This window comes from Coregonus clupeaformis, chromosome 1 (assembly GCF_020615455.1).
Source record: "Coregonus clupeaformis isolate EN_2021a chromosome 1, ASM2061545v1, whole genome shotgun sequence".
In the NCBI taxonomy this organism is placed as follows: Eukaryota; Metazoa; Chordata; class Actinopteri; order Salmoniformes; family Salmonidae; genus Coregonus; species Coregonus clupeaformis.
The window spans coordinates 30570156-30589717 of NC_059192.1; the positions used below are offsets into that span (position 1 = coordinate 30570156).

At 44.2% G+C, this 19562-nt stretch overlaps 1 protein-coding gene across 13 annotated transcripts in view; it reads left to right on the forward strand.

Annotated features, from left to right (window-relative positions):
• The window catches only part of LOC121555656 (neurexin-1a-like), an 838957-nt gene that overhangs the window by 300450 nt on the left and 518945 nt on the right, over nucleotides 1–19562 (forward strand). For all 13 annotated transcript variants that reach the window (XM_041869510.2, XM_041869572.2, XM_041869886.2 and 10 more), the window contains 2 exons: nucleotides 1059–1232; nucleotides 17984–18103. In XM_041869510.2, coding sequence (XP_041725444.1) covers nucleotides 1059–1232; nucleotides 17984–18103 — 294 coding nt within the window. The remainder of the gene's footprint in view (nucleotides 1–1058; nucleotides 1233–17983; nucleotides 18104–19562) is intronic.

The window sequence follows — 19562 nt, forward strand, 5'->3', positions numbered from 1 at the left end:
ACTCTTCATGACATTCTGGTGTATATGCAAATTGCCATCATCAAAACTGAGGCAGCAGACTTTGTGAAAATTAGTACTCGTGTCATTCTCAAAACTTTTGACCACGACTGTATATTTAACATTTTAGTCTTATAGCAGACACTCTTATCCGGAGCAATTTACAGTTAGTGCATTCATCTTAAAATAGCTAGGTGGGACAGCCACATATCTCAGTCATAGTAAGTGAATGTCAGTGATAGTAAGGGGGAAAAAAGTGAAGTGCAAGTGTTAGTTCAGGAAAGGCAATCCTGGGGGGGATTATTTAAGATACTCTTTGAAGCGGTAGAGACTAGAGGTGGCAGTACGGAGTACTCGAGTTGGGGTGAAAGGTTTGAGTATAGGCTGAAGGAAGAGAGGAGCAGTTCCTCTTGCTGCTCCATAGGCAAGTACCATGGTCTTGTTGCTTTAGACCAGATGGGAGATGACAAGTGCCTGGATTAGGACCTGTGTCGCTTCCTGTTTGAAGTAAGGTCATACTCTACGGATGTTGTAGAGCATGAACCTGCAGGAGCGAGTGACTGTTTTCAGATAACTACAGGGTGTTGTCCAGGGTCACGCCAAGGTTCCTTGTACTCTGGGAGGGGGAATCCGTGGAGTTGTCAACTGTGATGGAGAGGTCTTGGAGCGGGCAAGCCTTCCCTGGAAGAAAGAGCAGCTATGTCTTGGGGGGGAAGGAGAAAAGTAGTTGAGTGTCATCCTCATAGCAAGGAGAGACCATGTGAGGACATGACTTGGTGTATTGGGTTGTTTCACCAATCCATTTTCCTGTTCTCTCACTTTCTCATTCTGAATAGCAGAAGTCTTGCAGGCTATATTATAGACACAATGATCACCTCACCGGTGACATATGAACCCTTCCTGTCCCTTTGTCTGCCCTGTCATGTGTATTCACTTCATCCTCTTCATTCCTATGAATAATATAAGGCTTCAACCAGAGAGCAGTTGCCTGTACTCTGCTTGTCTGGAGATTGAATTTCTTTCCACTCTTATTCATCTTCTTCCTCCCCTGTCCTTCACAGGTGACCTGTATATAGGTGGCGTGGCCAAAGACACATATAAGGAGCTTCCCAAACTAGTTCACGCCAAGGAGGGCTTCCAGGGTTGCCTAGCATCGGTGGACCTGAACGGACGCCTCCCGGACCTGATGTCAGATGCCCTGGCATGTGTGGGCCAGATAGAGAGGGGCTGTGAAGGTAAACACACACACACACACACACACACACACACACACCCTAACACACACTAACACACTCTAACACACACTAACCCTGGCATGTGTGGGCCAGATAGAGAGGGGCTGCGAAGGTAAACACACACACACACACACACACACACACACACACACACACACACACCCTAACACACACTAACACACTCTAACACACACTAACCCTGGCATGTGTGTGCCAGATAGAGAAGGGCTGCGAAGGTGAGAACTCAATCAATCAAATGTATTTCAGACCTTTTTACATGAGCATTTGTCACAAAGGGATGTAGAGTAACCTGGCCTAGGGTGACCCATCCTCTTCTGGCAGTAGCAGGTAGAAAAATAGAGATAAGACACACTGCCAACTATCAAAACAGAGATAAGACACCCTGGCCACTATCAAAACAAAGATAATACACCCTGGCTACTACCAAAACAGAGATAAGACACCCTGGCCGCTATCAAAACAGAGATAAGACACCCTGGCCACTATCAAAATTGAGATAAGACACCATGGCCACTATCAAAACAGAGATAAGACACCCTGGCCACTATCAAAAAAGAGTCAAACGTTTTGACGTTATCGTTATTTTTGTACCCAATAAACTGGGGTAGCTTTGTAAACGGTTCCACACAACTGCAGCAGAGTACAGCTTTCTCCTATAGGACATCTCGTTTGTTACTTTGTCTCTCTGACATCTCTCCATCTTCTCTCTGTTGTCTGTCGTCTCTCCGTCGTCTCTCCGTCGTCTCTCTGTCGTCTCTCTGTCGTCTCTCTGTCGTCTCTCTGACGTCTCTCCGTCTTCTCTCTGTCATCTCTCCTTCGTCTCTCCGTCTTCTGTCTGTCTTCTCTCTATCTTCTCTCTGACCTCTCTCTGACCTCTCTCAGTCTTCTCTCAGACGTCTCTGTCTTCTATCTGACGTCTCTCCATCTTCTCTCTGACTTCTCTCCGTCTTCTCTCTGACGTCTCTCCGTCTTCTCTCTGATGTCTTTCCATCTTCTCTCTGATGTCTCTCCATCTTCTCTCTGTTGTCTCTCTATCTTCTCTCTGTCGTCTCTCCGTCTTCTCTCTGTCGTCTCTCCGTCTTCTCTCTGACGTCTCTCCGTCTTCTCTCTGTCGTCTCTCCATCTTCTCTCTGACGTCTCTCTGTCTTCTCTCTGATGTCTCTCCATCTTCTCTCTGTCGTCTCTCCGTCTTCTCTCTGTCTTCTCTCTGACGTCTCTCCGTCTTCTCTCTCTCGTCTCTCCATCTTCTCTCTGACGTCTCTCTGTCTTCTCTCTGATGTCTCTCCATCTTCTCTCTGTCGTCTCTCTGTCTTCTCTCCGTCTTCTCTCTGACGTCTCTCCGTATTCTCTCTGTTGTCTCTCTGTCTTCTCTATGACCCCTCTCCGTCTTCTCTCAGACGTCTCTGTCTTCTATCTGAGGTCTCTCCGTCTTCTCTCTGACGTCTCTCCGTCTTCTCTCTGACGTCTCTCCGTCTTCTCTCTGACGTCTCTCCATCGTCTCTCCGTTTTCTCTCTGACGTCTCTCAGTCTTCTCTCTGACGTCTCTCCTTCTTCTCTCTGTAGTCTCTCCGTCTTCTCTCTGACGTCTCTCCGTCTTCTCTCTGTCGTCTCTCCATCTTCTCTCTGACGTCTCTCTGTCTTCTCTTTGATGTCTCTCCATCTTCTCTCTGTTGTCTCTCCGTCTTCTCTCTGTCGTCTCTCCGTCTTCTCTCTGACGTCTCTCCGTCCTCTCTCTGATGTCTCTCCGTCTTCTCTCTGACGTCTCTCCGTCTTTCTCTCTGACGTCTCTCCGTCTTCTCTCTGACGTCTCTCTGTCTTCTCTCTGATGTCTCTCCGTCTTCTCTCTGACGTCTCTCCATCATCTCCTGTTTCTATCTGTGTTTCCTGTTAATACAGTCTCTGACAACATTTCAGTGCTTTACTAACATCTGGTATATCCTGTCTTTTCCTTTCCTTACTGTTTTGCTGATTGATCAAGCATTGATGAAAGCTGACCTGCAAGGTATATAGCTTATTTTTGTTTGATACAGAGCCTGATACTCCCTCTTCCTCCCTCTGCATTTGATACCCCCACACACACACACACACACTACCCCAACGCCCCCACACTGCCCCAACCCCCCCACACCACCCAAACTTCTACAACCACCACTTCCACCCTCACCCCCTCCCCCTCCAACTCAATGACAACTCAGTGTTACGCCACTCACTCCTGTGTCACAATAATTGGGTTTCAGCCCCATAGGGGAATACAAGAATCACTCACCTGTCTGCTATCCTATATCCTTGTGGAGATCTGATAGGATTTGACAGGTGTAAGCAATATATAAATAGCTCCACCTTGCACTCTGATAGGTTTGTGGGAAGTTTCATCAAGTTTCTTATACCAATTAAATGCTCTTGGGATTTCCACAAGGGCGTAGGGTCAAGGGGACGATCTGGAATTAGACCACCTCCATCATCTTGTGCTAGTTTATTATATTCACTCATGTTTATTTTGTCACATATTGTATACCTGTTACATACCATTATCTTATTGCATGGCTCATAGTCTTCATTGCCAAATATACATGTTACCCACTGCATGCATGGAATTACACCTAATCTATATATCATTGTGCAATTTTGAATCAAAATAGATAGGGTCTTAGCTACCTCATCTTTGTAAGATAGCAACCCTTGTTAACTGTGATAAGTGTGTCAAATTGTACTCTTGTTATCAGTAGATACTATGTTATTATTTCAATACTATATGTGTTTTATTCAGTACAGTATTTATTAATATTGTATATGGGCCAATAGGATGAAAACATATATGTTCTGTAAGTGTTAATCCACAAAGCGTAATTAATGATATTAACAATGTTTAATTGAATAAATTAGTAAATATTCATAATTAAACAGAATAATAATCATTACAACTAATTCACTACATCCACATCTGCTACAACTAATTAAAGTTACTAGACATTCTGAATAATATGAAGCATTTTTATTAAGACACTGTCTAATATCCTCTGTAGCTCAATTGGTAGAGCATGGCGCTTGTAACGCCAGGGTAGTGGGTTTGATCACCGGGACCACCCATACGTAAAAATGTATGCACACATGACTGTAAGTCGCTTTGGATAAAAGCGTCTGCTAAATGGCATATTAATATACACTGAACAAAAACATAAACACAACATCCAACTATTTAAAAGATTTTACTGAGTGACAGGTTCATATAAGGAAATCAGTCAATTGAAATAAATTCCTTAGGCCCTAATCTATGGATTTTACATAACTGGGAATACAGATGTGCATCTGTTGGTCACAGATACCAAAAAAAAAAAAAAAGTAGGGGAGTGGATCAGAAAACCAGTCAGTATCTGGTGTGACCACCATTTGCCTCATGCAGTGCAACACATCTCCTTTGCATAGAGTTGATCAGGCTGTTGATTGTGGCCTGTGGAATGTTGTCCCACTCCTCTTCAATGGCTGTGCGAAGTGGCTGGATATTGGCAGGAACTGGAACATGCTGTCGTACACGTCAATCCAGAGCATCCCAAACATGCTCAATGGGTGACATGTCTGTGAGTATGCAGGCCATGGAAGAACTGGGACATTTTCAGCTTCCAGGAATTGTGTACAGATCCTTGCGACATGGGGCCGTGCATTATCATGCTGAAACATGAGGTGATGGCGGCGGATGAATGGCACGACAATTGGCCTCAGGATCTCGTCATGGTATCTCTGTGCATTCAAATTGCCATCGATAAAATGCAATGGTGTTTGTTGTCCGTAACTTATGCATGCCCATACCATAACACCACCGCCACCATGGGGCACTCTGTTCACAATGTTGACATCAGCAAACTGCTCGCCCACATAACGCCATACACACTGTCTGCCATCTTCATCCTTGAAGAGCACACCTCTCCAGCATGCCAGTGGCCATCTAAGGTGAGCATTTGCCCACTGAAATCGGTTACGACACCGAACTGCAGTCAGATCAAGGACAATGAGCACGCAGATGAGCTTCCTTCCCTGAGACGGTTTCTGACAATTTGTGCAGAAATTATTTGGTTGTGCAAACCCACAGTTTCGCCAGCTGTCCGGTGGCTGGTCTCAGATGATCCCGCAGGTGAAGAAGCCGGATGTGGATGTCCTGGGCAGGTGTGGTTACACGTGGTGTGCTGTTGTGGACGTACGGCCAAATTCTCTAAAACGACGTTGGAGGCGACTTATGGTAGAGAAATTAACATTCAATTCTCTGGCAACAGCTCTGGTGGACATTCCTGCAGTCAGCCTGCCAATTGCATGCTGACACATCTGTGGCATTGTGTTGTGTGACAAAACTGCACATTTTTGAATGGCCTTTTGTTGTCCCCAGCACAAGGTGCACCTGTGTAATGATCATGTTGTTTAATCAGCTTCTTGATATGCCACACCTGTCATGTGGGTGGATTATCTTGGCAAAGGAGAAACACTCACTAACAGGGATGTAAACAAATTTGTGCACAAAATTTGATAGAAATAAGCTTTTTGTGCACATGGAATATTTCGGGGATCTTTTATTTCAATTCATGAAACATGGGACCAACACTTTACATGTTGCGTTAATATTTTTGTTCAGTGTACTTAGAAGTGAAGTAAAATTGTGTAATATTTTAACTTCATATTTTTGAGAATTGAAATATGCAATAGTGCATTATCTAATAATCCTAACGAATTTGCAATCAACCATAATCACCATTGTAACAACATTAATCATAATCCAAGATAATCTCAGTCATAATCTCAGTATAGCAATCGAACCATTCTACATAACTCCAGTTAACATCCATACTAACCCTGTGTCATTCCATTCGCATCAATTTTCCCATTAACACAGCCTACATAGGGGTTGACGGACTGGCTGAAAGACTACATAACAGACTGGCTGACAAACTACATAACAAACTGGCTGACAGACTACGTAACAAACTGGCTGACAGACTACATAACAGACTGGCTGACAGACTACATAACAAACTGGCTGACAGACTACATAACAAACTGGCTTACAGACTACATAACAGACTGGCTGACAGACTACATAACAAACTGGCTGACAGATGACATAACAGACTGGCTGACAGACTACATAACAGACTGGCTGACATATGACATAGGCTCGCTGACAGATGACATAACAGACTGGCTGACAGATGACATAACAGACTGGCTGACAGGTGACATAACAGACTGGCTGACAGACTACATAACAAGCTGGCTGACAGATGACATAACAGACTGGCTGACAGATTACATAGCAGACTGGCTGACATGTGACATAACAGACTGGCTGACATGTGACTTAACAGACTGGCTGACAGGTGACATGACAGACTGGCTGACAGACTACATAACATACTAGCTGACATATGACATAGGCTCGTTGACAGACTACATAACAGACTGGCTGACAGACTACATAAGAGACTGGCTGACAGACTACATAACAAACTGGCTGACAGACTACATAACAAACTGGCTGAAAGATGACATAACACACTGGCTGACAGACTACATAGCAAACTGGCTGACAGATTACATAACAGAGTGGCATTAATACTACATAAATGACTGGCTGGCATATGACATAAAAGACTGGCTGACAGACTACATAACAAACTGGCTGACAGATGACATAACAGACTGGGAGACATACTACATAACAGACTGGCTGACAGATGACATAACAGACTGGCTGACAGATGACATAACAGACTGGCTGACAGACTACATAACAGACTGGCTGACATATGACATAACAGACTGGCTGACAGGTGACATAACAGACTGGCTGACAGACTACATAACAAACTGGCTGACAGATGACATAACAGACTGGCTGACAGATTACATAACAGACTGGCTGACAGGTGACATAACAGTTTGGCTGACAGATTACATAACAGACTGGATGACATATGACATAGACTGGCTGACAGACTACATAACAGACTGGCTGACAGACTACATAACAGACTGGCTGACAGACTACATAACAAACTGGCTGACAGACTACATAACAAACTGGCTGACAGACTACATAACAAACTGTCTGAAAGACTACATAACAGACTGGCTGACAGATTACATAACAGACTGGCTGACATACTACATAACAGACTGGCTGACAGGTGACATAACAGACTGGCTGACAGACTACATAACAGACTGGCTGACAGATGACATAACATATTGGCAGACAGACTGCAAAAAAGACGAGCTGACAGGTGAATTAACAGACTGGCTGACAGACTACATAACAGACTGGCTGACAGATGACATAACAGACTGGCAGACAGACTACATAACAGACTGGCTGACAGATGACATAACATACTGGCTGACAGACTACATAACAGACTAGCTGACAGGTGAATTAACAGACTGGCTGACAGACTACATAACAGACTGGCTTACAGATGACATAACAGACTGGCTGACAGGTGACATAACAGACTGGCTGACAGATGACATAACAGACTGGCTAATATGTGACATAACAGACTGGCTGACATGTGACTTAACAGACTGGCTGACAGGTGACATAACAGACTGGCTGACAGACTACATAACAGACTGGCTGACAGATTACATAACATACTGGCAGACAGACTATATAACAGAATGGCTGACAGATTACATAACAGACTGGCTGACAGATGATATAACAGACTGGCAGACATTTGACATAACAGACTGGCTGACATGTGACTTAACAGACTGGCTAATAGGTGACATACCACTACATAACAGACTGGCTGACATATGACATAACAGACTGGCTGACAGGTGACATAACAGACTGGCTGACAGACTACATAACAAGCTGGCTGACAGATGACATAACAGACTTGCTGACAGATTACATAGCAGACTGGCTGACATGTGACATAACAGACTGGCTGACATGTGACTTAACAGACTGGCTGACAGGTGACATGACAGACTGGCTGACAGACTACATAACAGACTGGCTGACATATGACATAGGCTCGTTGACAGACTACATAACAGACTGGCTGACAGACTACATAAGAGACTGGCTGACAGACTACATAACAAACTGGCTGACAGACTACATAACAAACTGGCTGAAAGATGACATAACACACTGGCTGAGAGACTACATAGCAAACTGGCTGATAGATTACATAACAGAGTGGCATTAATACTACATAAATGACTGGCTGGCATATGACATAAAAGACTGGCTGACAGACTACATAACAAACTGGCTGACAGATGACATAACAGAATGGCAGACACAATACATAACAGACTGGCTGACAGATGACATAACAGACTGGCTGACAGATTACATAACAGACTGGCTGACATATGACATAGGCTCGCTGACAGATTACATAACAGACTGGCTGACAGATGACATAACAGACTGGCTGACAGGTGACATAACAGACTGGCTGACAGACTACATAACAAACTGGCTGACAGATGACATAACAGACTGGCTGACAGATTACATAACAGACTGGCTGACAGGTGACATAACAGTTTGGCTGACAGATTACATAACAGACTGGATGACATATGTCATAGGCTCGCTGACAGACTACTTAGCAGACTGGCTGACAGACTACATAACAGACTGGCTGACAGATTACATAACATACTGGCAGACAGACTATATAACAGAATGGCTGACAGATTACATAACAGACCTGACAGATACATACAGACTGGCGACAGACATATAACAGACGGCAGACATTTGACATAACAGACTGGCTGACATGTGACTTAACAGACTGGCTAATAGGTGACATATCAATCAATCAATCAATTTTATTTTATATAGCCCTTCTTACATCAGCTAATATCTCGAAGTGCTGTACAGAAACCCAGCCTAAAACCCCAAACAGCTAGTAATGCAGGTGTAGAAGCACGGTGGCTAGGAAAAACTCCCTAGAAAGGCAAAACCTAGGAAGAAACCTAGAGAGGAACCAGGCTATGAGGGTGGCCAGTCCTCTTCTGGCTGTGCCGGGTGGAGGTTATAACAGAACCATGCCAAGATGTTCAAAAATGTTCATAAGTGACAAGCATGGTCAAATAATAATCAGGAATAAATCTCAGTTGGCTTTTCATAGCCGATCATTAGAGTTTAAAACAGCAGGTCTGGGACAGGTAGGGTTCCATAACCGCAGGCAGAACAGTTTAAACTGGAATAGCAGCAAGGCCAGGCGGACTGGGGACAGCAAGGAGTCACCACGGCCGGTAGTCCCGACGTATGGTCCTAGGGCTCAGGTCTCTCAGTTGGCTTTTCATAGCCGATCATTTAGAGTTGAAAACAGCAGGTCTGGGACAGGTAGGGGGTTTCGTAGCCGCAGGCAGAACAGTTGAAACTGGAATAGCAGCAAGGCCAGGCGGACTGGGGACAGCAAGGTGTCATCATGCCCGGTAGTCCTGACGTATGGTCCTAGGGGCTCAGGTTCTCAGAGAGAAAGAGAGAACGAGAGAATTAGAGAGAGCATACTTAAATTCACACAGGACACTGGATAAGACAGGAGAAGTACTCCAGGTATAACCAACTAACCCCAGCCCCCCGACACATAAACTACTGCAGCATAAATACTGGAGGCTGAGACAGGAGCGGTCCGGAGACACTGTGGCCCCATCCGAAGAAACCCCGGACAGGGCCAAACAGGAAGGATATAACCCCACCCACTCCGCCAAAGCACAGCCCCCGCACCACTAGAGGGATATCCCCAACCACCAACTTACAATCCTGAGACAAGGCCGAGTATAGCCCACAGAGGTCTCCACCACAGCACAAACCAAGGGGGGCGCCAACCCAGACAGGAAGATCACGTCAGTAACTCAACCCACTCAAGTGACGCACCCCTCCCAGGGACGGCATGAAAGAGCACCAGCAAGCCAGTGACTCAGCCCCTGCAACAGGGTTAGAGGCAGAGAACCCCAGTGGAGAGGGGAACCGGCCCGGCAGAGACAGCAAGGGCTGTTCGTTGCTCCAGCCTTTCCGTTCACCTTCACACTCCTGGGCCAGACTACACTCAATCATATGACCTACTGAAGAGATAAGTCTTCAGTAAAGACTTAAAGGTTGAGACCGAGTCTGCGTCTCTCACATGGGTAGGCAGACTGTTCCATAAAAATGGAGATCTATAGGAGAAAGCCCTGCCTCCCGCTGTTTGCTTAGAAATTCTAGGGACAATTAGGAGGCCTGCGTCTTGTGACCGTAGCGCACGTATTGGTATGTACGGCAGGACCAACTCGGAAAGATAGGTAGGAGCAAGCCCATGTAACGCTTTATAGGTTAACAGTAAAACCTTGAAATCAGCCCTTGCCTTAACAGGAAGCCAGTGTAGGGAAGCTAGCACTGGAGTAACATACCACTACATAACAGACTGGCTGACATATGACATAACAGACTGGCTGACAGGTGACATAACAGACTGGCTGACAGACTACATAACAAGCTGGCTGACAGATGACATAACAGACTTGCTGACAGATTACATAGCAGACTGGCTGACATGTGACATAACAGACTGGCTGACATGTGACTTAACAGACTGGCTGACAGGTGACATGACAGACTGGCTGACAGACTACATAACAGACTGGCTGACATATGACATAGGCTCGTTGACAGACTACATAACAGACTGGCTGACAGACTACATAAGAGACTGGCTGACAGACTACATAACAAACTGGCTGACAGACTACATAACAAACTGGCTGAAAGATGACATAACACACTGGCTGAGAGACTACATAGCAAACTGGCTGATAGATTACATAACAGAGTGGCATTAATACTACATAAATGACTGGCTGGCATATGACATAAAAGACTGGCTGACAGACTACATAACAAACTGGCTGACAGATGACATAACAGAATGGCAGACACAATACATAACAGACTGGCTGACAGATGACATAACAGACTGGCTGACAGATTACATAACAGACTGGCTGACATGACATAGGCTCGCTGACAGATTACATAACAGACTGGCTGACAGATGACATAACAGACTGGCTGACAGGTGACATAACAGACTGGCTGACAGACTACATAACAAACTGGCTGACAGATGACATAACAGACTGGCTGACAGATTACATAACAGACTGGCTGACAGGTGACATAACAGTTTGGCTGACAGATTACATAACAGACTGGATGACATATGTCATAGGCTCGCTGACAGACTACTTAGCAGACTGGCTGACAGACTACATAACAGACTGGCTGACAGACTACATAACAAACTGGCTGACAGACTACATAACAAACTGGCTGACAGACAACATAACAAACTGGCTGAAAGACTACATAACAGACTGGCTGACAGATTACATAACAGACTGGCTGACAGACTACATAACAGACTGGCTGACAGGTGACATAACAGACTGGCTGACAGACTACATAACAGACTGGCTGACAAATGACATAACATATTGGCAGACAGACTACAAAAAAGACGAGCTGACAGGTGAATTAACAGACTGGCTGACAGACTACATAACAGACTGGCTGACAGACTACATAACAGACTGGCTGACAGACTACATAACAAACTGGCTGACAGACTACATAACAAACTGGCTGACAGACTACATAACAAACTGTCTGAAAGACTACATAACAGACTGGCTGACAGATTACATAACAGACTGGCAGACAGACTACATAACAGACTGGCTGACAGATGACATAACATACTGGCTGACAGACTACATAACAGACTAGCTGACAGGTGAATTAACAGACTGGCTGACAGGTGACATAACAGACTGGCTGACAGACTACATAACAGACTGGCTGACAGATTACATAACATACTGGCAGACAGACTATATAACAGAATGGCTGACAGATGACATAACAGACTGGCTGACAGACTACATAACAAACTGGCTGACAGGTGACATAACAGACTGGCTGACAGATGATATAACAGACTGGCAGACATTTGACATAACAGACTGGCTGACATGTGACTTAACAGACTGGCTGACAGGTGACATAACAGACTGGCTGACAGACTACATAACAGACTGGCTGACATATGACATAGGCTCATTGACAGACTACATAACAAACTGGCTGACAGACTACATAACAAATTGGCTGACAGACTACATAACAAACTGGCTGAAATAAGACATAACACACTGGCTGACAGACTACATAACAGACTGGCTGGGAGATTACATAACAGTCTGGCATAAATACTACATAAATGACTGGCTGGCATATGACATAAAAGACTGGCTGACAGACTACATAACAATCTGGCTGACAGATGACATAACAGACCGGCAGACACACTACATAACAGACTGGCTGACCGATGACATAACAGACTGGCTTACACATTACACAACAGACTGGCTGACATATGACATAGGCTCGCTGACAGATTACATAACAGACTGGCTGACAGATGACATAACAGACTGACTGACAGGTGACATAACAGACTGGCTGACAGACTACATAACAAACTGTCTGACAGATGACATAACAGACTGGCTGACAGGTTACATAACAAACTGGCTGACAGATGACATAACAGACTGGCTGACAGATTACATAACAGACTGGCTGACAGGTGACATGACAGACTGGCTGACAGACTACATAACAGACTGGCTGACATATGACATAGGCTCGTTGACAGACTACATAACAGACTAGCTGACAGACTGCATAACAGACTGGCTGACAGATTACATAGCAGACTGGCTGACATGTGACATAACAGACTGGCTGACATGTAACTTAACAGACTGGCTGACAGGTGACATGACAGACTGGCTGACAGACTACATAACAGACTGGCTGACATATGACATAGGCTCGTTGACAGACTACATAACAGACTGGCTGACAGATTACATAACATACTGGCAGACAGACTATATAACATAATGGCTGACAGATGACATAACAGACTGGCAGACAGACTACATAACAAACTGGCTGACAGACTACATAACAGACTGGCTGACAGATGACATAACATACTTGTTGACAGATGATATAACAGACTGGCTGACATTAGACATAACAGACTGGCTGACATGTGACTTAACAGACCTGCTGACAGATTACATAACAGACTGGCTGACATGTGACATGACAGACTGGCTGACAGACTACATAACAGACTGGCTGACATATGACATAGGCTCGTTGACAGACTACATAACAGACTGGCTGACAGACTGCATAACAGACTGGCTGACAAACTACATAACGAACTGGCTGACAGACTACATAACAAACTGGCTGAAAGACTACATAACAAACTGGCTGACAGACTACATAACAAACTGGCTGAAAGACTACATAACAGACTGGCTGACAGATTACATAACAGACTGGCTGACAGACTACATAACAGACTGGCTGACAGGTGACATAACAGACTGGCTGACAGACTACATAACAGACTGGCTGACAGATGACATAACAGACTGGCAGACAAAACAAACTGGCTGACAGATGACATAACATACTGGCAACAGACTATCGATGGCTGACATGACATAACAGACTGGAAGACAGACTACATAACAAACTGGCTGACAGACTACATAACAGACTGGCTGACAGATGACATAACAGACTGGCTGACATGTGACATAATAATAATTTAGCAGACGCTCTTATCCAGAACGACTTACAGGAGCAATTAGGGTTAAGTGCCTTGCTCAAGGGCACATCGACAGATTTTTCACCTAGTCGGCTCAGGGATTTGAACCAGCGACCTTTTGGTTACTGGCACAACGCTCTTAACCACTAAGCTACCTGCAGCCCTAATATAACAGACTGGCTGACAGACTACATAACAAACTGGCTGACAGATGACATAACAGACTGGCTGACAGATGACATAACAGACTGGCTGACATGTGACATAACAGACTGGCTGACAGATGACATGATAGGTGTATAGACAGACAGACAGACAGACAGACAGACAGACAGACAGACAGACATACAGACAGACAGACAGACAGGCAGGCAGGCAGGCAGGCAGGCAGGCTGCCAGACAGATAGACAGACAGACAAACAGGCAGGCAGGCAGACAGACAGACAGACAGACAGACAGACAGACAGACAGACAGGCAGGCAGGCAGGCAGGCAGGCAGGCAGGCAGGCAGGCAGGCAGGCAGGCAGGCAGGCAGGCAGGCAGGCAGACAGACAGACAGACAGACAGACAGACAGACAGACAGACAGGCAGGCAGACAGGCAGGCAGGCAGGCAGGCAGGCAGGCAGGCAGGCAGGCAGGCAGGCAGGCTGACAGACAGAGGCTAAGATCGATGTCCTAACCTGTGACACATTGTTGGCCAATGTTAATAGCTGCTAATGATCTTTACTCTTTTCTTGTGACATCACTTTTTCCCTTCAATGGATCTCTGTAATACTAAAGACGATTGCAGTTTTCAGACCCTCCACAAGAGACAGATTCCAGATTGTCTCAGATCTGGGATTCCTACCACTTAACTACCCTCGGTTACATTTCCTTTTTCTTTATCTTCCCATGCAAAATACAAAAACATACATCTACCCTTGAAGTGATTTGAAGCCTCTGATTGGGTCATCTCTCCCATTTTCTCTTTTCTGAATGGATGCACCGGCTACTTCCCTTTTTCTACCTTTGACCACAGTGCCAATCGGTGTCCTTTCTTTTTGACTCAAGAAACAATGAAATGTGTTGCTTTGGTTTCCCTTTCTTTCTTAATGAGGAGTTAAGCGGCGAAGCTGGCGTTCATTATATTATACCGGGCTCTTCCCACAAGAAAAATGACATGCACATTCGCGTGAGATGGTAAGGCCTAGGATGGCCCAACTTGGCATGATGGTAAAGGCCCATGGGCTACACCCTCTCATGCGATTCCATGCCAATTGGCCACATGGTGGCGCTATAACAAGCGATTGAAAATCAACTTTGAAAGCTCTTGCCCCTCACCCGTTTGAGTCCTGAAATTCGGTATGTTGGTCCTTCTCCTCACAAGAAACAATGCCTCAAGGACCCATAAAGTCTGCCTTAAGGGATTTTGTGAAAAATACTTAAAACACTAGTCCTCTGACAACAAGAAACTTGATATCTGCAAGAAACTTGATATCTGGCATACAGTTGAAGTCGGAAGTTTACATACACCTTAGCCAAATACATTGAAGCTCAGTTTTTCACAATTCCTGACATTTAATCCTTGTAAAAATTCCCTGTTTTAGGTAAGTTAGGATCACCACTTTCTTTAAATGTCAGAATAATAGTAGAGAGAATTATTTCTTTCATATTTTATTTCTTTCATCACATTCCCAGTGGGTCAGAAGTTTACATACACTCAATTAGTATTTGGTAGCATTGCCTTTAAATTGTTTAACTTGGGTCAAACCTTTCGGGTCGCCTTCCACAAATTTCCCACAATAAGTTGGGTTAATTTTGGCCCATTCCGCCTGACAGAGCTGGTGTAACTAAGTCAGGTTTGTAGGCCTCCTTGCTCGCACACGCTTTTTCAGTTCTGCCCACACATTTTCTATAGGATTGAGGTCAGGGCTTTGTGATGGCCACTCCAATACCTTGACTTTGTTGTCCTTAAGCCATTTTGGCACAACTTTGGAAATATACGCGGGGTAATTGTCCATTTGGAAAACCCATTTGTGACCAAGCTTTAACTTCCTGACTGATGTCTTGAGATGTTGCTTCAATATATCCACATAATTTTCCTTCCTCATGATGCCATCTATTTTGTGAAGTGCACCAGTCCCTCCTGCAGCAAAGCACCCCCACAGCATGATGCTGCCACCCCCGTGCTTCATGGTTGGGATGGTGTTCTTCTGCTTGCAAGCGACCCCCTTTTTCCTCCAAACATAACGATGGTCATTATGGCCGAACAGTTCTATTTTTGTTTCATCAGACCAGAGAACATTTCTCCAAAAAGTACGATCTTTGTCCCCATGTGCAGTTGCAAACCATATTCTGGCTTTTTTATGGCGGTTTTGGAGCAGTGGTTTCTTCCCTGCTGAGCGGCCTTTCAGGTTATGTCGATGTAGGACTCGTTTTACTGTGGATATAGATAGTTTTGTACCTGTTTCCTCCAGCATCTTCAGAAGGTCCTTTGCTGTTGTTCTGGGATTGATTTGCAATTTTCGCACCAAAGTATGTTCAGCTCTAGGAGACAGAACGCGTCTCCTTCCTGAGCGGTATGACGGCTGCGTGGTCCCACGTTGTTTATACTTGCATACTATTGTTTGTACAGATTAACTTGGTACCTTCAGGCGTTTGGAAATGTCTCCCAAGGATGAACCAGACTTGTGGAGGTCTACCATTTTTTTTCAGAGGTCTTGGCTGATTTCTTTTGATTTTCCCATAATGTCAAGCAAAGAGGCACTGCATTTGAAGTTAGGCCTTGAAATACATCAACAGGTACACCTCCAATTTACTTAAATGATGTCAATTAGCCTATCAGAAGCTTCTAAAGCCATGACAGCATTTTCTGGAATTCTCCAAGCTGTTTAAAGGCACAGTCAACTTAGTGTATGTAAACTTCCGACTTCAACTGTATATGGACCAAGGCCTCTCAACACACTATTTTCCAGAATAATATGTCAAACAACATGGCATCCACTGACCAATAAACATTCAAATGGGTATGGTTTTGCACATAAATGACTATAAATCAGTCGAGGATATTCATATTGTAACAAAACTTGGTACACATGTTGCAAACACTGTCAATATTCAACATTTGCAAGCACATTCATAATGAGCACACGGTGGCGCTATAATGGGCACATTTTTATATCTCTTGATCTGTTTGACTCAGAGTGATGAAATGTGGCACACATGCTCAAGGATATGAGTGTAGCTAACCTGTAAAATATGGTTGAGTTTGACCACATTGTGGCACTGTTGGACAGGAAAAAACATGAATCTAAGCTCATTGGCTCATAGTGGCCATATTGTTTCAGCGAGAGTCTTGGAAAATAGTGTGTTTGAAGACGTGCATCCATATATGCTATATACCACATTTGGTGCCAGCAGTTCTGGAGAATAAGATGTTTAAATTAGTCAACACCATTGAAAATGATCCAAAATACATTAAAAGCATATGCTATTGCATGATCAGTTTGATTTTGAGATCTGATTAGGCAAACGTGGTAAGGAATACAGAAGTAGCTCATCCTAGGAGGATGTGTCCAATGTGTCCTGATGGTGGCACAGTGGGCCCACAGCTGAACCCCGGCTACGCTGCTGGCAGCTTTAATAATATTTGTTATTTCCTAAAATCAGTGGTGAGAGTGTAAGAGTACAATAAATATGAAGATCAATAAGCAAGAGTACCTTAACACACTAAAACTAATGACAATCTCACTAAAACTGTGTAAAGTGTTTCTTTGTGTAAAGTGTTTGTGTGTGTGTGAGAGCGAGACAGAGAGACAGAGCGAGAGAGAGAGAGAGAGAGAGAGAGAGAGATAGAGAGAGACAGAGAGAGAGAGAGATACAGAGCGAGAGAGAGAGCAAGAGGTATGTTTGTGTCAGTATGTCATGTGTCACTATGTAAATTGTGGGTAAATGGACTGCAAGGATTAAGTTGGATTATGCTTTTAATTTTATATACGTGTTAAATTTTCAATTCTGATCACATATTTTAAGTGATCCCTCCCTGTGCCCAGGCCCCAGTACAACGTGCCAGGAGGACTCGTGCGCCAATCAGGGTGTGTGCCTGCAGCAGTGGGAGGGGTTCAGCTGTGACTGTAGCATGACATCTTTCGGAGGGACACTCTGCAATGACGGTAAGACACACCTTTCTAACTGCTTGTGTATGTGCACACACGCACACATGCACATGCATACACTCACACACACACAGGAAAGTTATCCTTTAACAGGGTGATTAAGATCCTACAGCTGTATAACCTACAGTATATAAGAATGCATTTTGTCCTTTGTGTCATCATTGGTTGTACACCAACACAAAACACACTTCAAGTCTGCCTTTGCCAAAGGCTTGCTATTAACTCAACGTTCCATACATTGAGTTCCATACGCTGTGTTCCATATATAAATTGTATCTTGGCTGAGTGGCCATTATGCCAGAAGAGTCGACTAAAGGTAAGTGTTGTCATCGTCATGGCGGCAAAAACGAACAAGTTCATTTGGAACATTGGAACACTTTTCTTCTCCAGTGCTGTACTGTCACTTTAGTATTGATGTCCTTGAGAACCACTCTGTTATTATATTCCTTGACTTCTGTTCTATACTTGTACATGCCGCGTTTGACAACTCATTATTATATTACCAGTAGCGGTGCATGAGTAAAATCACTGGGGGAGCCAAGCCAGGAAAAAAGTGTGTTGTGATAATTTGCGTGGTTTGCTCTATAACCTGGTAGTTCATATGCCACCGTGATATATACAGCACCAGTCAAAAGTTTTTCATTATTTTTACAATTTTCTACATTGCAGAATAATAGTGAAGACATCAAAACTATGAAATAACACACATGGAATCATGTAGTAACCAAAAAAGTGTTAAACAAATCAAAATATATTTTATATTTGAGATTCTTCAAATAGCCACCCATTGCCTTGATGACAGTTTTGCACACTCTTGGCATTCTCTCAACCAGCTTCACCTGGAATGTTTTTCCAACAGTCTTGAAGGAGTTCCCACATATGCTGAGTACTTGTTGGCTGCTTTTCCTTCACTCTGCGGTCCGACTCATCCCAAACAATCTCAATTGGGTTGAGGTCGAGGGATTGTGGAGGCCAGGTCATCTGATGCAGCATGACATCACTCTCCTTCTTGGTAAAATAGCCCATAACAGCCTGGAGGTGTGTTGGGTCATTGTCCTGTTGAAAAACAAATGATGGTCCCACTAAGCCCAAACCAGATAATAATAAAAAATAATAATAATATGCCATTTAGCAGACGCTTTTATCCAAAGCGACTTACAGTCATGCGTGCATACATTTTTATTTTTTTGTGTATTTGTGGATGGGTGGTCCCGGGGATCGAACCCACTACCTTGGCGTTACAAGCGCCGTGCTCTGTGGTAGCCATGCTGGTTAAGTGTGCCTTGAATTCTAAATAAATCACAGACAGTGTCACCAGCAAAGCACCCCCACACCATAACACCTCCTCCTCCATGCTTTACAGTAGGAACTACACATGCGGAGATCATCTGTTCACCCACACCGCGTCTCACAAAGACACGGCGGTTGGAACCAAAAATCTCCAATTTGGACTCCA